The 24,315-nt window shown below is 35.8% G+C and overlaps 3 protein-coding genes across 3 annotated transcripts; 2 read left to right on the top strand and 1 right to left on the bottom strand.

Moving 5' to 3' along the window:
• Positions 110-3,304, bottom strand: LOC105156137 (zinc finger CCCH domain-containing protein 18). Its single transcript, XM_011072187.2, has 4 exons — positions 2,914-3,304; positions 2,708-2,761; positions 1,847-1,960; positions 110-399 (listed from the first exon to the last, which is right to left on the bottom strand). Exons 1-4 carry the CDS (start codon positions 3,022-3,024, stop codon positions 274-276), a joined length of 405 nt encoding a protein of 134 aa, XP_011070489.1. The 5' UTR covers positions 3,025-3,304; the 3' UTR covers positions 110-273.
• On the top strand, positions 5,103-12,221 carry LOC105156136 (tobamovirus multiplication protein 3). The gene is made up of 11 exons (XM_011072186.2): positions 5,103-5,647; positions 6,054-6,144; positions 6,263-6,315; positions 6,393-6,485; positions 6,572-6,643; positions 7,361-7,433; positions 7,519-7,564; positions 8,164-8,227; positions 8,312-8,365; positions 9,602-9,679; positions 11,773-12,221. Exons 1-11 carry the CDS (start codon positions 5,504-5,506, stop codon positions 11,863-11,865), a joined length of 861 nt encoding a protein of 286 aa, XP_011070488.1. The 5' UTR covers positions 5,103-5,503; the 3' UTR covers positions 11,866-12,221.
• Positions 20,411-24,315, top strand: LOC105156134 (inactive leucine-rich repeat receptor-like serine/threonine-protein kinase At1g60630). Its single transcript, XM_011072185.2, has 2 exons — positions 20,411-22,768; positions 23,425-24,315. The coding sequence occupies exons 1-2, from the start codon at positions 21,421-21,423 to the stop codon at positions 24,081-24,083; spliced, it is 2,007 nt and encodes a 668-aa protein (XP_011070487.1). The 5' UTR covers positions 20,411-21,420; the 3' UTR covers positions 24,084-24,315.

The raw sequence follows: 24,315 nt of genomic DNA, 5'->3' as shown, positions 1-24,315 counted from the left end.
GCCACAAAAACATAAATAAAAAATAGTGTTCAAGAATTGAATTTCTTGGTAGAGAATTATCCAAACAAATTCAATAAATTTATCATTATGAATTTGTGAATGGACAATGTATATAATCTTGGCATCCTGCCTCTCCATTAACAATGGAAAGGAATGAATTCAATCAAAGTACAGACATAATCTACAGGCTAGTAGTACTCTTCATTGTGCAAGCTCAAGCTTCTACGATCATATGTACAATGCCCTAAAGCATTAACCCAGGAAACAAAGATGTCAAACGTTATCTGGCCAGAACTCCCTGAAAAAGGCTCGATCAAATTCCTTCTCTTGCAGCTGCTTTTCAAACTCTTGCATTTTCTTCATCTTTTTGGAGATACCCATTGTTTTACTTTTAGGCGGCTGAAAATGGTAATATCCGTTAGAGAAACACATTTGTCAATTCTGGTAAAATCATATAGGGCGATGAAGCACACATCCACCATAACACACTCGACTCTTGTCCAGAAAACTCAATCATACAAGAATGTAACAGAACTGAGATTTACAATCTTTGATAGTTTCTCAAGTTGATATTTGTTTTCTGTTTCACAGACAGTACTCCGGAAAAAGTATTCCATTTTAGCAATCACAGTCGCAGGGAAGCACTGAAAACACTTCTCTAATGTATTTATTTTCTCATACAACACATTAAATTGGATAAAATAATTTAAGCAGATTTATGGCCCATTACTTGTGCGGAGATTGAATTAGAATATGAGCAATGACTAAATCAAAAGTACAGGCAAATTATCTCAATGCTATTGACAGAAACTGGACGCAAGTACATTAAACCTTGTGTACATGAGTAGGCATTTCCATGTGCCAAGCATATAAGGGTGATGGCATTTTGCATACTATAACATATTCCTCAACAATATTCCATTTCGGCAAAATATACCAACTCATTGGAAATTCACAAGTTCAGCTTCTTGTTTATGCTATAATACATTGATCAATTGCTTTTTCCTTCTAGGGAGAACCAGGGTTTTGCTCAATTAAATCCATGAAGAACTAACAATTTCAATAAGCAAACTCATTTATAAGAAGAATTAGTCTATTCACCCTCCCTTATAAGGAAAAGGATGGTGAACGTAATGATTTATTATATTATCAGAAACATAATAAAGATGACTAGTCTGAAATTCTCCACGCTATCTCTTAAGATGTCAAGACATTGTGCCCCTACAGCCTTTCCTCACCTTTGTTCTGCAAAACTTTATTAGCAAAGTGACCTATGACCTCATTTTCTCAAAAATTGGTTGGTCAACAATAAATTTATTCTTATGTGATTGTGACTTGTATCTCTCTATCTCAGGAAATGGAAAGGTGTCAGAATTATATAATTGACACTAAGGCACTGAAATGCTGTCTCATGAACTATTTGCATGATTTTCAGAACTTCAAACCTTTAGGCTACGTTTGGATTGACAGATTCGAAATTATGAATTCAAAGTTTTTAGTACAAATCTTTAGGATTTGTTTGGAACTGATTTTAAATTCTTCAACTTTAAATTTGAACTTGTGCTTTGTTAAATTGTAATGGATTTCAAATGCTTCTAATATGGAGTTATGAAATCATTTCTCCAAAGTCTTTCCTCAAGTCCAAATCAAAATCCATCAATCCAAATGTAACCTTATAGAATTATAGTTCTATTTTAATCAAAATCTTCATGGTACTTTGAAAGTTTGTTCTACCATAACTCGTTTTGGATTCTGAAGAGAGACTTGTATCACCTAACCATTTTCCATATGGAATAGTAAATAGCATACTCAAAAGGATAAACCAAAAAGGAAAATGCAAACTTACTTTTGGTTCCTCCTCATCATGGATTTTCGAGTGCTTTAACACCTTCTTTGGTTTATCAGCTCCTAAACCTCGCTTATTTTTCTTAATAAAAGCCTGTACAGGCTCCAACCTGCCCTGTGTCAAATAGTGGAAACCGGTTAGATAAGTTTCAACAGTTAGCTACTGGAACTATGGACAAACGAATGGCATTTAATTCAACAGATTAATGGATAAGATCAAATTCTCCAGTTAGGAGAACTAAATTAAATTGTATCACAAGTTGATCTAGTAATCCCAATGATGATCAGTAATCTAATCCTTGTTATTCTTTCAGCATATCAATCTGAATTAGAGTAACTCGTACATCCCACCATCAGGAAGATTAGAACCAACGACCACCATATCTTAAAAAACAGAGTGTGCACATTGTGTATCTCCAAAAGTTTCGGAAAAGAGATTCACTTACAATACATTCGTTTTTATTCCCTCCTAGATTCGAACACAAAAGGCCACACATAAACTAACTAAATCCATTACAAGCTAACCACATATACTCTTACACAGGATGTAACAAAAAAAGAACTCCAAAAGCCGCAAATAAGGTATTGGCAAGACGGTTCAAGACTTTAGAGGTTTTGGGTTCCAACCCTCCTATGTGCAGGTATTTGCCAGTTTAATAATAGTTCATAATGGATTGTTGATATTTAGGAGTTGTTATAGCTAGAACTAGATTGTAGATTGGAAATTAGTTCTTGATACTCCCCACATAATTATGTGCATAACAAATTTAACAGGGGAAAAACTCCTAGAAGTATCTTACAGAAAAGCAAGAAACCCGAGTAACTCCTCAACAACAAAAATGTAAAAATATATAAAAAGAACCTGTTCGGAAACACCAAGGCCGGTCCCTTCTTTCCAACCGTGCTTCTTCAACAGCTGAATAGACGCAGCACAAAGGCAAAACAGGCAAAATAGAACTAGTGTCAACATCTCGACAATCCAGACAACAAACGAAACAAATTCCAGAAAAATGAAATTGCAATAAGCAAGAACCGGAAACATAGAGGGGGCAGAAAAAAAATTCAAACCTGAAAACCGATGTTGGACGAGTCTATGGGAGTCGAAGCAGAAGACGCCGTATTTGAAGCGCTACTCATACCCAAACCCAAAGAGGAACCCTCGTCAACCGCCGTTTCCATTGCGTAACAAAATTGGTATCAGTAAAGAAAAAATCAAAATCGGTGAATTTGCTTTTCGAGCAGTTTGCCGAAGAATCTGCAGCAATTTCACAGGTTTTCTATAGCAGAAGTTGAAATCAAATTGGTTGGGGAAAGAAGAAACTTATAAGGCCCTGTTTACTGAGAAGAAAAGGAGTCGGGGGGGTCCAGGATTAATTTTGGATTTCTTCTAGGATTGCTACAATATTGATAATCATATTGCACCACATGAGGTTGACCCCATTCTCTCCTCTTCCTCTGATACTGGCCAACCCCCCCCCCCCCCCATTGTTTATATATATGATATATAAATATATAATATACGTTAAATCTATATTAATAATTATACATAAAAGATATTATATATTAATTTATGTAACTAATGAATATTTAATATATTAAAAAAGATATGATCTGATAATAAACAATAATTTTTATATCTCAAATCCCAACAAAAGAATATACTCCACTTATTTTAAACTATATAACATTACCTCAAAACACAATCCGAACATACCATTCATTTTCAACACACACTTATTTATCTTTTTTATTTCCAAAATACGAAAACAAAACACTCCATAAACAAAACCAAATACACTGCAAACTTTTTAGAAAAAGTGCAATGCATTGCAACCCCTGCAGCGAAGAACAATGAGTTTTTTTTATATGGTGCAATGTATTGCAAAACCAAATACCAATACTTTTCTGATTTTAACGATCGTCTAACAACTACTCCAATTAATTAGTTTTCGTTAGATTTCCTTTCAATTTTTATGGTTAATTGACCAAAATGCCTTTGTGGACTATAAATTATTATTTTATTTATTTAAAAAAATTAAATTTTTTATGGATTAAGTGAATAATTTTTTTTATAATTTTTCAAATTTGCCATCCACCTCGTTCAAATTTTATTTATTTTTTTAAAAAGTACAATCAGGACAAAATTGACAATTTCAAACCTCTATCATAGGGTTACACAATTTTATCAAACATCTGTTGCACTTCTCAGCCAAAATGCGACTTTTAAATGAGGAGCGTCCGATTAAAATGGAGGATAGTAGCTATTAGATCAAGCAGATTGGTAAAATTGGGGCTGATTATTATGAATGAATTACAATTTTCAATTCTCCTCTCGTCTGTATGTCTTCCTCATTTCCCACCTCTCTTTTTCTAGTTCTGTAAACTTATCAAGATTATTACAACATCATGAGAGTATCTGTAACTTTTCAAATAATAAGAGAGTATTTATAATAATATCAAATTTTAGGGAGCTGTTGTAATTTATCCAAATATTTAATCGAAGTATACACATCAAGTGTTTTTTTATTTTTTTTCTTTAATAAAAAATAAAATATTATAAATCATGAAGTATCAAAAGACAATAATGGAATAATGTAAAAGGGAGCATTAGAAGAGCAACAACACGCTCGCCTGCATTTTGAGCTAGAGAATGCGCAATAGCATTACCACATCTACGAGCAAGGGGAAAAAAATTAAATTACAATTGCACACCTAGTGGAAGTGTGTAAAACATAAAAACAAACAAGATTTTGTGTTTTTGCCTATCTCTAAAATGGATCAAAACACAAAATCAAATATTGTGGTAACGTTTTTATCTCTTCATCCTATCAAAATTAATTTTAATGCATCCAGCCTCCGGTTTGCACCATTGTGATGGAAGTATTTGAGGTAGGGGAGTGGTAGAAAAAGTATATGAAAGAGAGGATTACGTGGAACTTTGATGCAGTCACCTCTCCTTCATCAAATATATTGGAACAGTTTGTTTGTTTTTCAATTTTTGAAACGGTAATTAAAATTAAAATATATTCGTTTATACTTATTTTCATATGAAATATATAAACTTGACAACACCTTCTAATATAAAATACAAATCTCGCGAATTAAATCCAAATCTATTCTTATATAACATGAAAAATTTATACAAAATAAAAAACATTAATATTTCACATTTTTAAGGGGGTGAATTGCAATTGACCCCATGCGACGAAGGGCGAACATATGGCATCATTTTGCTGACAATTTATTTCAACATCAGGTTGGACCAGCAAAAGCAAAGCGGGCGATCACGTACGTACCCCACAATTCCTCTCGCACAGCCGAATTTATTCAAGAACGGTGGGTGACTCGGCAGCCGAGAGTTTTCCCTTTCCCAATTTCATCCTCACACACAATTCCAAATCCAAATCCAAATTCAATTCCAGAACCGCCCTCTCAAAGCAAACACGCGCACCCCACTTTTCTCCCCTACCTTCATCCACGTGTTGACGATTCCTATAAACTCCTTTCTCCACCTCTCCTTCTCTCACCGCCCCTTCAAGAATTTTCCCCTAAATCAACGACCCATATTCGATTTCAGTTGGGAGGAAGCCGAATAGTTTTTTTTTTTTGATCCGGAACCCTAAAATCTTTCGTAGTATTCTGGTTGCGGTCCGCGGATATGGTTGCGGAGGTGGCCGTGCTGGCGCTCCGACTTAAGGACGCAACGAGTTGGTGGGACACAGTGAATGAGTCGGCCGCTTGGCAGGATCGTATATTTCATGTTCTCGCCGTGCTTTATGGGATCGTTGGCGCTGTTGCCCTTGTAATCATTTCTGATTATTTGATTTGCATCAGGATTTGAATTTGAGGATGATGATGTTTGGGAATATTTACATTTATTTGCTCGTTGTTCCTTTTCTTTTCTGCATTGCAAAGATTCCTTTTTCTTTTTATAAATAAAATTCCGATAATTCGCCCACTGTAATAAATAGGCTTTTTATTGGGGCCTGCTTTTGAATTGTAGAGTTTTTGCAGAGTGAAACTTAGTTTCGAATTTTTGGGAAGATTTTGTTCAGTAGCTTTCGTATCTAACTAATTGCGTTGGGATCTGTCAAGGGCTTATTTAATATTATTTGCTGCTATGAATTCCATCAAGCTTCTTGCAAGTTTTGTTTCCCATATTGATTATGATAAAATGCGAACATTAGCAGTTTACTTATTCATTGTAGATACAATTGGTGAGGATACAATTGAGAGTACCGGAGTACGGTTGGACTACCCAGAAAGTATTCCATTTCCTCAATTTCTTGGTCAATGGAGGTTTGTATCTCGTGCATTTAATATTTGGCCATGGTGTTGTTGCTTGTTAGACTTGTTAATTTTGGGTGAAATTTTGGACCTTTTACCTAAAGAATGTTATGTTTCATTGTTTGTTTAGTTCGTTGCGTAGTGTTTGCATTCCGTCGGGATGTTCAAAAGTTGAACCCGCAGGTATCAGTTTTAATGCTTGTTATTAATTGCTTAAAAGTTTTAATTAGTATTTTCTGATAAGTATTGCATTTTGCTAGATTGTTCAACATATCTTGCTTGATATGCCAAGTCTTGCGTTTTTCACGACGTATGCATTGCTTGTATTATTCTGGGCGGAAATTTATTATCAGGTTGGTCTACATACTTCTAGTAGGTTCTTGTTTGCTCTTGGTTCGAAATTTAGGTGGCAACTCATTACTTTCAAAAAAAATGCCAGGCTCGTGCTGTATCTACTGATGGGTTGAGGCCCAGCTTTTACACAATAAATGGTGTGGTGTATGCGATTCAGGTGAATATTCTTGTTCATTTTTCTGTTCTAAGAAGTGAGTCCGGAAAAACCTTGCAGTATATGGGGAATATATTTTATTTTGCAAAGAATGGACATTTCTTCTTCCTGCGAAGATACGTTGAGATGTGCTTGGGAGCTTTACATCTGATAAGGGTTCCCAAATCTTACTTTATGAGATATGGACAAGTAATATGAATTTGCTATCAGTAAGATACAGCTATATGGCAAAAGTTTGACAAGATGTTCATTATCTATGTGCTCTGTATCTTACGGTCCTGCACTCCTCCTATGAGGAGATGTACGAAACACTAGGTTGCTGTTGGTTGGGCCTTTTTCCTTGAGATTGGACCATAAATTTCGAAAAATCCATTACTTATCTTTTCATACAAAAAAGTATTACGCAAAATATCACGCCTTTTTGTATAATAAACTATCATAAAACATCGTAATCCAAGCATACTTTTATTTTATCTTGTCTTTTCCTAAGAAAACCTATCACAAAACATCCTAATCCGCACATATTTTCATTTGTCACACAAAACCTATTAGAAAAACAAGAAGTCACTTGGAAACATTGAAAATTGAGAATGACAAACAAAACCAAACAAGGCCCTACCATATAAGTAATTCTAGGAACAAATTGCTTATTCTGGTCGTTCCCAAGATATTTCCGGAGAATGTATGACATGTAACAATCGTTCTTCTAATTTGTCGCAGATAACTTTGTGGTTAATTCTATGGTGGAAGCCCATTCATGTAGTGATGATTTTATCCAAAGTTTTCTTTGCAGGTTTGTACTTTGATCTTGTGCTGAATATATATGCATTAGTTATGCTATTGCTTCCAGTATGCTTAATAAATTTGTCAATGGGCAGGTGTTTCTTTATTTGCAGCCCTGGGGTTTCTTCTCTATGGTGGAAGGTAACTAATTTCCTATTTGATAATTGACTAATGCTGAAGATGTAGATTCTTTAATGTTGTGCTGTGTGCTCCTCTGATATCCGTATCAATCAGGCTTCGTACTATTTATATAAGTCAAGTAAGTCGTAAGATTATGAATCAATGGGAATTTTTTTAAGTTGCTATTAGCTCTTTTCTTAAATAGGATTGACCTCTTGCTTCCTTGCTGTCCTGCTTCTGTTGGAAGTAGAAGTTATTACTCCTTTGTACATAGTGGTCCTCAAAATAGAGAGAAGTTTAAATGTGATATATCTGTTGACTGTGTACTCGACCTCTATGAAGTCAAAAGTGCTATTCTGTGGAAGGGGCACGTCCAGAAACTTAATACTGGTATTCTTGAGTTCTGAAAGAGAAGTTGATGACTTATTGATTTCTCAGTATCGCCCATAAGTGTTTTTCCTTGGGTGATTCCTACAGAACCCAAGAATGGTTGCGTAATTTGTGACTGGTCCTTTTTCAGATATATCCGAATTTCATACAGTTGTCATTTAGTCCTTTTACTTTGACACAGTATGCTGCTGATTCACATCATTCTTGACCTTTAATGTTTCTTTGGACAGATTATTCTTAATGTTGCAACGATTCCCTGTGGAGTCAAAAGGACGGCGCAAGAAACTACAGGAGGTATATCAAGCTGGTTAACGTTTCTTGTCTTTTAATATAATATGTTTCTGTTTTAACTTTTCTCCTCATCTCTTACTTACTCAGGTTGGCTATGTGACAACAATATGTTTTTCATGTTTTCTGATTAGATGCATCATGGTAAGCCGTATACTTATTCTTAGAAGTGGCTGATCGCTTAATTTTTGATATGATCCAGCTTGCAAACTGATAAATTGATATTAGACGATTATAGCATTGCTTTCTATGTTCATCACCATTCATTAGTCTATTCTTGTTAGTTTTATTGATGCACTCACACTAATTAGGACTTTTTGGTTCTGATTATTTCTGAAATATTAATTAAAAATTTACCGGATTTTATAATGATTTTGTTTTAAATTAATTCTTATTTCTTAATCTCTTTTACTCAAATTAATCAGACTACAAACTTGATGGAAGGCACGGCAAATGAATGTCTGGGAGTGATTAAGGAAAATGATCTAAACAAGGCTAGTTCTTTGTTAGAAAATAGGAAATGTAGGCTGATTGTTTTGGTGTGTCTTTTCTTTTTGTTGTTATAAAGCTTTAAAGATTTATGTAAGGAATTAGTATCACACATTTTCTCCATAATTTCATTTGTCCCTGACCATAACCCTGCTCCTCGTTTACTTCTAATTTTCTGATAACCTGGAATAAATGCAAGGAATTATTACCGACTGAAACATCATTATTACTATGACTGCACAGATAAATTCTATTCTAAATTTTGGGCAATGTTGTGACCTCTTGGTTTCAAAGATGACATATTTGACTATTTAAAAGAACTATCTATTCTACAGCTGTAATTTCTAGCATAAAAATAATATACATGATTTCTTTTAGAGTATTAATTCAACAATTTCTTAAGTAATTTTTGAAATAAAAGTTACTGAAGAATGACCATCAAATTATGCAAAATAGTTAGTATTAACAATTAGACATGCTTTCCATGTAGTATGAAATTAAAATTTTTGGAAATATATGGATGCTATACATAGAAAATTATGAACATGTGTCCAATGAGCAATGGCTGCTCTTGTGCATCTCTTCTGGCTGTAAGCACTGTGTATCTTATTCGGAAGCTCTTATCTCCGTCCCAATATTTCTGGTCCGCACCAGCTCTTGGTACACGTATACATGTATGCGTGTTTGTCTTTGTATAGGTGTATGCCTTTGTATTCTATGTCCATGCCTATATGTATGCATAAATCTGCCATATGTATGCTTGTATTGTCTTTATGTTTGCATTGTGGATGTATATGCAGTGTCTCTGTATACTTTACTTATCTATGTACATTTGTGTAGTTTCAGTTATTGATCTCATCGTCTGACTTTTGTTTCTATCACATTTTACAGATGTGCTTTAATGCATTTGATGCAGCTGCAGATCTAGATGTCCTGGATCATCCTATTCTTAATTTTGTTTACTACCTGGTATGCTTTCTGATGTATAATGTTTTGTGGTGTTTATATATAATTGAGTTTGATTTCATGCATCCTGAACGGGATAGTTGCAAATTATTTTAGCATAGACTTTTTATGTGAATGAAACATTGTTCTTAAAACGCTTAAGAAGTTTTGTATCAACAAAGTGTTGTTGATGGCTTCTTGTTTTGACTGCTGCTTTTATATCTTGTTTTTCAGTTTAATTACAAGGGTACTTATTCCTCAAAGCAATGAGGTTTCTGTATTGGTGGAGTTCAGATAGGGTTTGTTCAGGGAAATGTGCATTTCCCTTCAAGAAGCTTTTTATAATTAAGTAAAAGTACCTAAAAGCCTACATAAAGCAATTAACACCTAATATAATTTCTCTCTCTCTTTTTAATTATTATTTTAGCCTATTTTTAGCTGAATACATCTTGTGAATACCCAGTATCGGTAGCACGACTCAAATAAAAATAATCTTGGTGACATCAGAGTGAAAATAATGTTGAACATGGTCATGAAGAAGGATTCTGTATCATATCTATGTTCAATAATAATCAGGGAGATAAGAGCTTGATTAGATCTCTGAGGACACAAGACACAAGTACTAACTGATGTATGTGAGAAAGTTTTTGGTGAGTGTAGACATAGAAGAATCTAACAAAGTCAGTCAGAAATTTAATTAGATTACAGGAAAGCAGCCAGTCAGCTTTGGAGAAACATATCTTTGAGGTTTGTCTTTGTGTTAATTTGGCGAGTTCAGTAAATGCATTGTAAATCAGTTGAATGTTCTCTTGAAGAGATTAAAAGTTCATCGAACCAAAAAAATGTTCAAGTATTCCGCTTGAGCACTGTGATTTTTCCAGGAACTGATCATTGTTACGCTCCAGAATTATGAGAAATGCCCTTATTAAGAAGTTATACCTAAGGTGAGAGTTGCCTATTCGAACCCCTCTTTATGGCGGTTGATCCCAAATATTTGTTACCTCTCCAGACAAACTCTTCTGAACTGGTACCGAAACTGGTCTTTTTCGGCTGGGCTTATGTAGCAGTATCCTGGCAACATCCAGTTCAACTCATCATCGCCCTACAATTACCTAAATTCCATCTGATCTTTAGACTGTCCATTCAGGCTCAAACCAGGCCAACCTGGCAGCCCCGATTGAGAACCTTAGTCAACTACAGCTGGCCCCACTGTTCACGTATTATATGCCTGTATTTGCTTGTTCTGCCTATTCTTTGCGTGATGGAATTCCAATTTGTTGTGCCCACATTTTTCTACACACTTTATTTGGCATGGGGTTATTACTCACCAATTGTTGTAAGTACTGGGTTGATTGTAGTACTTGAACTTTTTAAGCATTGGGTACATTTATGTCGTTTTGGTCTGGTTGATTTGTGCTTTCGGGATCAAGAAAATCACCAGGATGTTTGTGGAGGGATGTGCGAGAGGCTGGCTTGTCGTAATTGGATAGAGAATGAACCACAAGCAAGCACATCTAGAATCTTAAGGATACAGTCAAAGTAAAATCTTTAGCAGCTGTGTGTTCCTGCAATGTCACCTGTCTTTTCTTCTTTTATATATTATTTTTAATCCTTTCTCCTGGGTTGTTTGCTCTTACCATTTAGTTGAATGCATAGGTTCGTTATTTTGTGAGGTATAGTTTCATTGAGGAGACAAATGGATAAATTCAAGTCTGTTTGATTTCATATACACAGTATTTAAAGAAGAAAATTGATATAAATGAGCTATTCGTTTGTGATCTTTGTATTCTAGCAACACTGTAGAATGTTTTGAGGATAGAAATCCTTACCCTTGTACATGTAAAACGAATTGTGACAAATCAGCAATTCTCGTGATTACAGCTGGGGTTGTTCTGATCCCTCCAGAGCTAAAAAGACCCAAGCATAACCCTACTTTATTGTCTTTTATGCATGCTTCTGCTCTCTTATGAATTTGTTCATATGCAATTCTTATTTTGTGAGGTTTATTTTCCTTGATAAGAAAAGATGGTACAAGTAAATATTAAGAGAACTTTGGTCCTTGTATCTTGTTTGCTGTAGTATGTTTCCAGTTGAAATTCTGACCCATTATTTTGCAGCTAGTGGAGATCCTACCATCGTCGCTCGTTCTCTTCATATTGAGGAAATTGCCTCCAAAACGCGGGATAACACAATATCATCCTATCCGGTGATGGGAAGCAGATAATAAATCAGGGTAACAACTGGAGGGTTGGGAGGATGATGATGATGATGATGATGCGATTAGGTTTCAAGATAGCTCCTAGCTGAAACTAAGCAGGGGCCGGAACCTTCTCAGTGTAAGGGCGAACCTCCCTGTGAATGTCGGCTTGCTCTCAAATGCAGTTTGCACTTCTCCTTTCTTTTCTTCCTTTTTTCTTTCCCTCCCCGGCTAGTTTGAAGTTGTGAATGTTGAACGTAAAAGTGTAGTTGAAAGTGTAAAATGCACATTGTGTCACCTTTTCAAACCAATTATTTTCTTTGTAAGATGTCAGTTTGAGGAGAAATTATTGATGTGATTTTTTGTGTTTGGTGGGGAGTCTTGTTTGTGTGATATAGGGGGTCAAGAATGCATGGTATGATGGCCGATGTTATTTTGAAGATGTAGAGATGTGAGATCAATAGGCGAAAAACGGGCACATATATTCCAATTGCTCCCCACTCCAAATACAACAGAAGAACAAACAAAGCTGTACAAATTGTCTTGCAACGCCCAAATCTCAATGTGGCCCCATGGGTAGACCAGGTCGCCTCATCTACATTAATACTTATATGCACCCACAACGGCTAGTGTAAAAAAAAAAAAAATTCTTTATATTTGTAAGCGGTGGTTTATGAGACTGTCATATTAATTTTTTTGTGAAGTCAAAAATGAATTATTGGAATTGTCAATTTAGTGATTGTCATATTAATTTTTTTGTGAAGTAAAAAATGAATTATTGGAATTGTCAATTTAGTGAAATAGAAAATAACGTTTCGGCCTTATTTCCGTGCTGATGGGGGGCTGCTAGCTGAATACAAATTGGGCTGGTGGATGGTGTATTTTGGACTTTTACTCTATTAAGGATTTAGGGACATCAACAAGATAATATATATAGACCCTCTTTTAAAATTTGAAAATTATATTCTCTTTCCAAATTTTTTTAAATTACTGCTACACTCCCTTCGAAATATCACTGTTTATACTTGACATTTTTTTATTAGAGTGAAGCAAAAAATATCAATGTTAGCAAAATAATTATATATTATTTATCCCTTATTTAATATTTTTTAAATAATAATTTTGTACTTATAGAAAAAATATAATGGTGTTTATCTCGCTTTCTCTCTCTCTGTCCCTCTCTCTCTCTCTCTCTCTCTATATATATGTATATATATTATATTTCCTCTTTATAAATATCAAAATATACATAAAATTACACAAATAAGTAAACGGGAGCCAATTTTTTTGTATGTTTCAAACTCAACATGCTTCACTATTCTTACTTTCAACTTTGCAATACATAAAGGGAATAATTATAGTATGTTTCAAACTCAACATGCTTCACTATTCTTACTTTCAACTTTGCAATACATAAAGGGAATAATTATAAGTGCACCTTTTTAATATATGATTTATTTATATAACTTATTTTTATTTTTTTAATATATGTATATACATAAATTAAGAATTATCGTTTGCACAAACGACTCCTATTTTTTAAAAAAATGCACACAATTCCTAAAAAAATGCCAACATCATTACAAAAACTACTACCACTTAAGTTGTCATGAGTGATTTTTGATACTACGCAAAAGACATAAGAAATTTTTGTAAATAAATCATAGATTACGGGATATAAATATAATTATTATGAGAAAAAAATTAAAATTTAACCATGGATAATTGTCATAGTTAAAAATAAATAGTTGTAGCTAATATTTATTGACCACGACCACCCAATGGTTGTTGGCTGTGATTTTTATTATTGTGACTAAAACATTTATCATGGCTAGGCATAACAAAAATAATTTGTGGTGTTAAAAAAATTAATAATTTGTTATAAACCAACTGCAAAAAAAAAAAAAAATCACCAACGGTAAGAAAAAAGTAGCCGTTGGTATTTTTCTTAATCAATTATTAAAGTTAAAAAAAGATTATAATAGGTGTAATTTGGCCGTTGAAGCTGAGAGAAAATTAGTCCGTTGGGCGGTTAATCAATTATTAAAAATTAAGAAAAGATGATAATAGCTGTTAATAGCTGTAATTTGACCGTTTAAGCAGAGAGAAAATTAATCCGTTGGAGCAGGGTGCTAAAACCCTAATTCACCGCCTCTATAAACCTGACCTCCCCCTCCAAGCAACACACACTCACTCACAACTCAACCTCGTTATCCGGCTCGTAGAGAAGGAAGGGAGAGAAATGCCGCTGGGAGAGAGATATGGCGGAGACAAGAGCGATCTCGGTACTGCGGCGTCGAGACGGACTTCGACGATGACATGCCGAAGCTCCTCTCCTTCAACATTCACGGTGGCTTCGATTTCGTGCTCGCTACTCTGGTCAGTTGTTCTTTTAACAATTGGATATTGCTTCCATTATCGGACTGTATAGTTGCTTGATTTTTTAACAACAGGTTTCTTGTCTCATGTATTTGAAAAATTGTTCTGCATGTGGTGGCCAATTAGCCAGTCATACATCAGCTAGATGGCTGTTATATCTGTGTGAACGGTCAGTAGGCTCACCTAGATCATTATGTTGATAACCTCCTATTCGAGAGACTGTAAGTTTCTCGCCGTGGTTATTAACTACATCTAACTCTTGTAGGAACTATATTTTTACTCTGTATTGGTAGATAGTGAATTAATGTTAAGAAGTTGTGTATTCTTATATAGATGCTACTGGGACAAGCAAATAGTCAGAATTTCTTATTTTAACGGCCACAAGGCTTTGTCTGTTTTATGTCCTGAACAGTGGTTTGGTTTCTTATACTGCTAATTGACAACACAGTGTTATAAGTCATGGTTCACATGGCTCTTCTAACAAGTTGTTAATTAGATAGTCATTGTTGTGCATTTGAGTCGAGAATATTGCTTCTATATTATTTTTTATATGCTTCTTCATTGCCAGTTTCTTGCAGTGTTTTTTACCTTGTTTCTTATATAATGACCGCAAGGTTTTTCTCTGTTACATGTCCTAAACAGTTGTTTTGTTTCTTATGCTGCTAACTTATAGTATAATTTCACTTGTGTATCATGGTTTGGATGTCTCTTCTAACGAGTTGTTCACTAGATGCTCATTGTGGTTGTAGTTGAGTTGTGAAGCTACTCTGTTATTTGTATATGCTTCTTAATTAGTCAGTTACCTGCAGAGTTTTTATCTTGTTGTCGACAAGGTTTCCTCTGTTATATATGTACAGAGTTATTATATCGTGGCCAGTGGTTTTGTTTCTTATGCTGCTAATTGACAACATAGTTCTCATCTTAAATTCCTTACCTATGACCTTTCAGGACCCAGCTGATGCATCTGGCCTATGGAGCTCCTTTGAACGACATTGAGAATTTCGAACATCCTCAACAAAGGTTCAGAGCTGATTAGACCTAGTTCCATTGGTGATTTTTGATTTGGTAACATTCCCAATTTCTTTTGTTTTCCCTCTCTGTTTTTGGTAGAGAGGGAATGAGTTTTCTGACATCCACTTGAAAAGTCTGGCTGCATCAAATGTACATTGTATATGCTTCTTCATGGGTTGGAGCCTACAAATCTTTGAACTACCTCAAATTTTTATTCATCACGTTCTAGTGAATTGACAGCAGAAATTTTCTTCTTCCTTGCGTTTTTCTGGATATTGACATCATCATATCATGCCTTTTGAAGCTCCCCATTTGTTTTGCATGGGCCTCCTTCACATAGGATGGGAACTTGTTGCATGTTAATTATTAGTTATCTTCATTTGTGTATTTTTTTTTTTTTTTTTGAAATTGTAAATTTTTCCTCTTTTGAGTTTTTGCATCAAAGAGTACCTTTCTTTACAAAGAATATTTTACATTTGTATATTTGTAGAAATAGAACGTTGACGTTCAATCAAATTTAAATTACTGGCCGTTGAAATGGGGTTGGGGCTGTAAATGTTAAAATTTAGGGAGGAGGTTTTAGTAATTTCGAACGAGCGGAATATAGTTAGTAATGTAATTTGTTTGATTTCTTAAAATTATATTGTCATTATCCTTATCCTTATTACATTGATTTGTTATTTTGTATATGCTTCTTCATTAGCCAGTTTCTTTGCAGAGTTTCTATCTTGTTTCTTATTTAATGACGATAAGGTTTTCTCTGTTATATGTTGTGGGGTCGCTATATTTCTAATGCTGCTACGTTTCACACCACAGTTCTCCATGCGCCAAATTATGCATCATGGTTTAGACAACTCTTCTGACTAGTTGTTCATTAGATACTCGTTTTACTTTTGAGCCAAGAAGGTTATGTGATATTTTGTATGGTTAGCTGGTTTCTTGCAGAGTTTTTATCTTGTTTCTTATTTGATGCCCAGAACGTTTTTCTCTGTTACACGTCCTAGACTGTGTTGTTTTGTTTCTTATGCTGCTAACTTACAGCATAGTTCCACTTGTGCATCATGGTTCGGATGTCTCTTCTAACGAGTTGTTCATTAGATTCTCATTGTGGTTGTAGTTGAGTTGTGAAGGTTTCTCTGTTATTTGTATGCTTCTTAATTGGTCAGTTTCCTGCAGAGTTTTTATCTTGGTGTCGACAGGGTTTCCTCTGTTATATGTCCAGAGTTATTATGTCCTGGCCAGTGGTTTTGTTTCTTATGCTGCTAATTGACAGCATAGTTCTCCATCCTATGCTTTGTTGTGTATCATGGTTTGCATTTTCTTATGACAAGTTAATCTTTAGATACCCATTGTTTATGTACTTTTGAGTGTGCAAGGTGTTTCTTCTCTATCATTTTGTATATGCTTCACCAGCGAGTTTCATGCAGAGTTTTTTCTGTGTTATTATATGGCCTGGACTGTGGTTTTTGTTTCTTGTGCTGCTAATTTGACAACACTGCCTTGTTATGCTGCATCATGGTTTGGATGTCTCTTCTAATTAGATGTTAGCTATTATACTAATCGTGGTTGTACTTTGAGTCGAGAAGGTTGCTTCTCTGTTATTTTGTATATGCTTCTTCATTAGCCAGTTTCTTTGCAGAGTTTCTATCTTTGTTTCTTATTTAATGACCATAACATTTTCTCTGTTATATGTCGTGGGGTCGCTATATTTCTTATGCTGCTACGATTCACACCACAGTTCTCCATGCACCAACTTTGTTATGCATCATGGTTTGGACAACTCTTCTGACTAGTTGTTCATTAGATACTCATCGTTGTTGTACTTTTGAGCCAAGAAGGTTCTCTGTTATTTTGTATATGCTTCTTCGTTAGCTGCTTTCTTGCATGCCTTTTTACTTATTTTGACTAATAACAAGAATAAATTACAATGATGTCTATTCAATCAATATATGAATATGACCAAGAATAAAGTCATATAAAGTGAGATAAACATCAAATTTGTTCATGAAACCTTAATAGGGACATGCCGATGGTGGCCCAGGAGTAAATTCCACAGTTATGACTGCTGCAGGAAAACACATAATTGCTCCTAGAAAGACACTTCCGAATTAAGTCAAGGAGATGCTCCAGAATTTAGTGAAGCATAGACCAGCAACCGGAGATGAGGATGTAACTCTTCGACACTTCATTTAAGTTTTACTTCTTCCTAAACACCACAAGTGAACCTTGCTATGCTTAATCATGGCATGTTATGCTTTCATAATGGCTGTTTACTGCAGCAAATTCTAATCCGTTTTACCGCCAATTTGTAATGTTAAGAGAATTGAGAATGCATACTGATTATCACTTGTGCTTTCCCAGCCTCTTTTTGCCAGAAAAAAGACAAGGGCAGAAATAAAAATCAATTGTAAGTTATCACAGAGTAACTCTGTATGAATTTCTATGCTCCCGCAAGAGTGTATTCCACTGCATATCTACGTCTACAGCACACTACAACCAGTCTCTTCTCTACGCAAATGTTTGTGGCAAGAAAGTCATGTTGGTAGAATTTTAACTTCTCCGATGGTTTCATTTCTCCAAAGAAATTCTATGTGAATTAACTATACTCCACATTGAAAACCAGTTTCTCAACAACCTCCTTTCACCATATCTTCTATATACGATGATCTGCAGATATGGCGTCGCAACCAACAGGACAAATATCAAGTATGCATCGAAGTGGATGCATATATTAGTGTTAAACTGCAGACATCAGACACAGACAAAGGGAGAAATAGCTTGAACGCGGACCAAAAATATGCACAATTTCAAACAATCATATTAGTTACTAACTCATATTCATGATTTTCTTTAAGGCGAACCTTCCACATGTGGAGAGTTCAACCCAAATCTATTTAGCATTTCATATATACCCCATTGCAGAACTCCAACACAATACAGAGAGGAAAAGTTAAGAGACTTTCCCATGCAACCATAAGATTCTTTACCAGATAGAGGACAGTAATAGAAACATATAACATCACTCCATCGTAGGACTATTATGTCGTAAGTTGGTAAGAATATCATGTTTTCGTTATACCTAAAAATAAAAGACAAAATATCGAGTTAATTATACTTAAATATCCTTGAAAACTTTATATCTCTAAATAACTTTCGAAATTATATGTACAATTATTTTAAAAATTCTTCGTCTACAACTATTCCCTTTTATAGGAATTGGACGGAAAAAAATACTGACGTCATCAAAGAATTTACTTTCGTTGAGCGTTTTCTCAAATAATATTTTATACTTGTAAGGTGGTAGGTGTAATATATATAAAGTTACTAGAGTAAAATTATAATAAAGTATTATTATAGAGTTATAGCTGTTAATGAATAAAAAAAAGTAGTCAATTTCCCATTTGTGTATTCCACATAAACTACCATGTATATATATTAATTAGACACACCACAAAAATTGCTAGTGTTTGCTAAATTTAAGGTCAATACATTTTATACATTATGTATTATATATATATATATGTTATATTTACCCAACTTACAAGTATATAAAATATTACTAAAAGAATGTTAAATGAGGGGTAAAATTAAAAATTTATATAATTATCTTATTGACGTTGATATTTTTCATCCAAATTCTAAAACGAATGGTGGAAATCGTAGATAGAGAATTCTCAAAAGGGATGAAAATAATTATTTTCAAAGGTTTTAGGAAGAATATAATTTCACAGTTTTGAAAGGTTTCGTAGTGTAATCACCCCTAAAATATAGAAAAAACTGTAGTATATCAAACACACCCTTACAAAACAAATTAGCAAATTATCTCTCTATAAATTTTAAATCGAAGCAATTTATCCTTTTAGATAGAGAGGTAAATTATTTTATTTTAAAAAAGATAACAAAATAAGTTGTTTTTTTTTATTTTAATAATATAATAATTTATTCATTTACGATATGAGATGGATCATACTACATTAAACCCCTAATATAAATGCATTTGAGCTTTGAATCCAAAACATACCCACACGTCCACAACATATTTAGGTGTATATATACCAACATAATTGCTGATTAATGCAAATATTGCCTTTATTGACTAAAAGATACGCTGTCCTACTCCTTTCAACCCAATTAATTCATAGGTCCCTCCCTGCATCCAATAATATATATATATTTATTTAAAAATATTAAAATTTTAAATTATACCACCCGTATCCCACAATTCGACATGATATAAGTCAATCATTTTTTTTTTAAATTCTATATATGTTCGGGACAAAATATTTTATTGAGTTATAATACAATGTGTGTACACGTTATACAAATATATATAATTTTATGAAGTAATTTTTTTTAACTTATGGGGTTCGCTAGTGGCAGAAAAAACGAGAAAATTGATGGAACGACCACAAAGGTTTCCATTGTGAAATGAGAAACACCCATTTGTCGTTGAATGACAATGATTATTGTCGAAAAATGATGGGATGGACATGTTGGCCGCCCGACGGTAAACTAGGATTTTTTGAAACTTATGACAGTAAAAAGAGAAGGAATGTCGGCGGGATGTGTAGATCCGACCAAGGTAAACATGGAGGTAAGGTGCATTGCTGAAAACTCAGTCAAAAATTTTCTGACAACGGTCGAAGACGCGGTTGGGAGTTGTTGCAACAACTGCCCCCATGATAATGAATTCATTAACATGACATTGTTGTCCAACTCCGTCAATTTTAATAGTTAGAACAAAAATATAACAATTTATACAAATTAAACTTCAAAATATTTAAAGATTAAAATACATTCTAAAATATACAGACCAAAAGTGTAATTTACCCGCATTTTATTGCATTTATCAGTTTGGTGATGTAAGAATTAAGTATGAAGACAAGTGATTGATGCATTTGAGGACAGCCACAAATGGGGTGGGGTGGGGTTGGGGGGAGGGGTTTGGGAGCCCGTGTCCCTACCTACAAACATTTATTGCTTTGTTGCTGTCCAACTTTCAATTTCTTCAGTCATTTCCCATTTTCAGGGTGAAAAAGATTAATCATTTAATAGCTTCTCTCTCTCACACACACACACTCTGTCTCTCTCTCATGCATTATATTAATACGTAACGGATGAATCATGGGGTGTTATTGAATGCTCCTTTGGGTGCTAAAAGCAAGAGAAAAAACAGAGACAGAAAGAAACGTTACTTAAATTTTTTCATATTAAACTTGTGGAAGCATGAAAGGTGAGTGATTGGTTGGTTGGTGAGAGTTATGTGAAATGATATATGTATTTCGCGATTTCCTAAACAGAAATGGATTTAGTGGAGCATGCATGGATGGATGGATTACAATGGTGGGCGTGTGAGTTTGAGGGAGCAGTCAGCATAGCAATAAGGTTGTCTTGAAAACAAGAAAGAAAGAAACAAGAACAAAAAAAAAGAAGGCATTTTTTGGGTCTTAAAAACTCCTGACCAAACTTCACGTGAGGCCCTTCAGCCATGTGTCCCTCTGCAAGAAATTCGAGAAACGCCCAAGTCCCCTCTCCCATTCTTTATTCTAGAGAGAGAGAGAAGAGAGAAGAGAGAGAGTGGAGCTGAATTATTCACAGTTTGTGTAAAGGGTAATGGAAACCACCATTAGTGAAATGGACAGTGAGTAGATGAGTTCCCTTATTAAATTCTTGGGTCTTGGTGTTGTGTCTGTGACACACTCTCTCTCTCTCTCTTTGCTTGCTCTCTCTATGTTCTTGATTAAACCCTCTCAGTAAAGCAAAAACATTTCTTATCTTGGGGGTCAAATAAACCTAAGAGGGTTGGACAGCGACACTAACTGGCGCGCCCCTTTACTTTACACTTGATTCATTGAGGCCCCCATGCTTCTTCACCGTGATCTTTCCTCACATCCTTCCCCTTTGACAATGGTTTCAGATCTGGGGGTTTTGGTGGTGAGATTGGCTGTGTTAAAGCTGAAAGCAGAAAGCCATTTGCCTTTTGGATCTTCCACCTTTTCAAGATTCTCTAGGTGTTTAGTGCTGAGCTGATCAATAGAGTTTGACCCATGTCTCTTTTTTTAATTATGGGAACCAAATCAAGGCTTCATTATTAGACATATCATCCATCATCATTTAACTATTTTCCCTTTCAAGGTTTGATTTTTGAATCAGGAAGTGGGGTGTCTTGAGTTCATCAATGGGTGGTGGTGGTACATTGCTCTCAAGGTACAACTCCTCTCCCTCATTCTTGTTCTTCTTGTTGTCATCATTGTTTTTACTATTGTCTGGATTCCCCCAAGCAAGATCAGAAGATTCTGTGGCCCTTTTGGCTTTGAAAGCCTCTGTAGACCCGAAGGGTTCTCTTCAATGGGGAGGAGGGAGTGATTTCTGTCAATGGCATGGTGTTAAAGAATGCTTGAATGGTAGGGTCACTAAGCTTGTTGTTGAAAGATTTAACTTGAGCGGCACATTAGACGGCAAAAGCTTGAATCAATTGGATCAGTTAAGGGTTTTAAGCTTTAAAGAAAACTCACTTTCTGGGCAAATTCCAGAGTTCTCTGGCCTGAAAAACCTCAAGTCCCTCTACCTCAATAACAACAAGTTCTCGGGTCGAATCCCAGTTAGTCTTTCTTTGATGCACCGTCTAAAAGTCATTGTTCTGGCTGGTAACATGTTGTCGGGTCAGATTCCTCGTTCGTTGGTTGGTTTGAGCCGACTGTATGTGCTTTATTTGCAAGATAATCGATTGACCGGTGACATTCCGCCTTTTAATCAAAGAAGTTTGCGATTCTTTAACGTGTCGAATAATGCACTCTCTGGGGAAATCCCAGCAACTGCACAATTGGTCAGGTTCAATGAGTCCTCATTCGTTGCTAATGTTGATTTGTGCGGCTTACAAATTCAAAAACCGTGTAACTTTGGTCCATCTGCTAGTCCAGCATACCCGATAGTGCCACGTAAAATGGGGCATCATAAGCGGAACAAGAAACTTATATTGATAGTCATTCTGTGTGTTGGTGGGTTTGCCCTGTTATGTGTTGTCGCAGCAGTTTGGATGGTGTGTTTGAGAAAGACGAGAAAGGAAACAGAGGCGAGGAGTAAAGTAGCTGCACGAGGGGTGGAGGAGGGGACGCCTAGTGGTGTTGCTAGCGGTGGTCGGGACGATAGTAGTGCTAGTAAACAAGGCGGATTTTCTTGGGACCAAGGGCCCGATGGACTTGGGAGTCTTGTTTTCCTTGGACCAGGGGATCAGCAAATGAGTTACAGCTTGGAGGATCTGTTGAAGGCCTCGGCTGAGACATTGGGGAGGGGGACTATCGGAAGCACCTATAAGGCAGTCATGGAGTCGGGGTACATTGTGACCGTGAAGAGGCTGAAAGACGCAAGGTACCCGAAAATGGAGGAGTTCAGGAGACACATTGAGATTCTTGGTAGATTAAGGCATCCTAATTTGGTTACGCTCAGGGCTTATTTTCAGGCGAAGGAGGAGCGTCTACTTGTGTATGATTATTTCCCGAATGGCAGTCTCTTCTCTCTCATACATGGTACGCTGTTTCATTTCCTTACATTCTCGTTGTTATTTGTTTCTGCATGTAGCAAGTATGTTTGTATTTAGTCATCAGGAGAGTGTCTTTGTGCATTGATTTTTGGACTAGCATTCTTTCTGAGAACAGAACAATCACCACTTTTTTATCGTTCCTGAATCTAAAAACACGGAATGCAAAATTTACTAGACTGGGCAGCTCGCAAGATCTTGGTACATGTTCAACATTATGAGGTGGCTAGTGTCGGCGGTACACAGGCGGGATGGTTGACTTGTCAAATAGTGTCTGATATCAGCTAGGTGCAACGAGTGGATGGTTCAGGATTTGTTCTCCAGAATGTTTAAACTAAATGTTGAAACTGGAACAAAAACTTCTGAGATTGTTCTAAGTGAGAGTAGATTTATGTTCTACCGATCTTTTTTGTTGCTCGACTGATAGGAACTTTTATTTGGTACCACTGTATAGTCCTGACAATCTAAAATTAGTATAATCTTCTGCTACACTGCGTTAATGTTCATGTTATGTCACCTGAAATTACTGCAAGATATATATTCCCAAAGGAAAAAGAGTGGTAAGGAAAACTTATGGCTTCGCACAGGTCATGTCTCATTGCATCTGCCTCGATTTTTCTCAATATTTTAGAACTACTTTTGCAGGATCAAGAGCGGCAGGTGGTTCAAAGCCCCTCCACTGGACATCTTGTCTCAAAATAGCAGAGGACTTGGCCGCAGGACTACTCTACATCCACCAAAATCCTGGCCTGACACATGGGAACTTGAAATCCACCAATGTCTTATTAGGGTCCGACTTCGAGTCGTGCCTCACCGACTACGGACTAACTCCGTTCCGCAACCCCGACTCGCAAGAGGAATCTAGTGCTTCATCCCTCTTCTACCGAGCCCCGGAATGTCGCGACGTGCGAAAACCCCTAACGCAACAAGCCGATGTCTACAGCTACGGAGTCCTCCTACTGGAGCTGCTAACCGGAAAGACTCCTTTCCAAGACCTCGTACAAGAACATGGCTCCGACATACCTAAATGGGTCCGATCCGTCCGGGAGGAAGAGACCGAGTCAGGCGACGAGCCGGCATCCGGCAACGAGGCATCCGAGGAGAAACTTAGTGCCCTCTTGAACATCGCAATGGCGTGCGTTTCCGTTACACCGGAAAGTCGGCCGGTGATGCGGGAAGTTCTGAGGATGATTAGAGAGGCAAGAGCAGAGGCACACTTGTCTTCTAACAGTAGTGACCATTCACCTGGGAGATGGTCAGATACTGTGCAGAGTTTGCCAAGGGAAGAACACTTCAGTATATAAGCGGTTTGGTTTTTCTCATATGAGTATGAAAATCATATTTTTTTGTCTTTTGTTGTTTTTGTTTTTTTTACTTGAATTGAATATCATGTTAGGTGATTTTCAGTCCATTGATTTCTCAAGAAGTATGTAGCACTTTGGTACAGGTTTTTCTTCTTCTTTTGGTAGTTTGTTTGTAGAATATGTTGAGCCATTGATTGATATCTCAATTTACTTCCAGACTTGATTGATCAAA

This window comes from Sesamum indicum, linkage group LG2 (genome assembly GCF_000512975.1).
Source record: "Sesamum indicum cultivar Zhongzhi No. 13 linkage group LG2, S_indicum_v1.0, whole genome shotgun sequence".
In the NCBI taxonomy this organism is placed as follows: domain Eukaryota; kingdom Viridiplantae; phylum Streptophyta; class Magnoliopsida; order Lamiales; family Pedaliaceae; genus Sesamum; species Sesamum indicum.
Note: the sequence above shows the minus strand (reverse complement) of the source record. Positions and strands in the feature narration are given on the sequence as shown.

Bases quoted from the DNA above. Each gene is read 5' to 3' on its own strand.
- LOC105156137 (XM_011072187.2), bottom strand. From the start codon at position 3,024: ATGGAAACGGCGGTTGACGAGGGTTCCTCTTTGGGTTTGGGTATGAGT. The intron at 2,762-2,913 runs GTTTGAATTTTT...GCGTCTATTCAG, and splicing joins CGTCCAACATCGGTTTTCAG to CTGTTGAAGAAGCACGGTTG. The intron at 400-1,846 runs GTAAGTTTGCAT...TACCATTTTCAG, and splicing joins ATGATGAGGAGGAACCAAAA to CCGCCTAAAAGTAAAACAAT.
- LOC105156136 (XM_011072186.2), top strand. From the start codon at position 5,504: ATGGTTGCGGAGGTGGCCGTGCTGGCGCTCCGACTTAAGGACGCAACG. The intron at 6,145-6,262 runs GTTTGTATCTCG...TTGTTTGTTTAG, and splicing joins CAATTTCTTGGTCAATGGAG to TTCGTTGCGTAGTGTTTGCA. The intron at 8,228-8,311 runs GTATATCAAGCT...TTACTTACTCAG, and splicing joins GGCGCAAGAAACTACAGGAG to GTTGGCTATGTGACAACAAT.
- LOC105156134 (XM_011072185.2), top strand. From the start codon at position 21,421: ATGGGTGGTGGTGGTACATTGCTCTCAAGGTACAACTCCTCTCCCTCA. The intron at 22,769-23,424 runs GTACGCTGTTTC...CTACTTTTGCAG, and splicing joins TCTCTTCTCTCTCATACATG to GATCAAGAGCGGCAGGTGGT.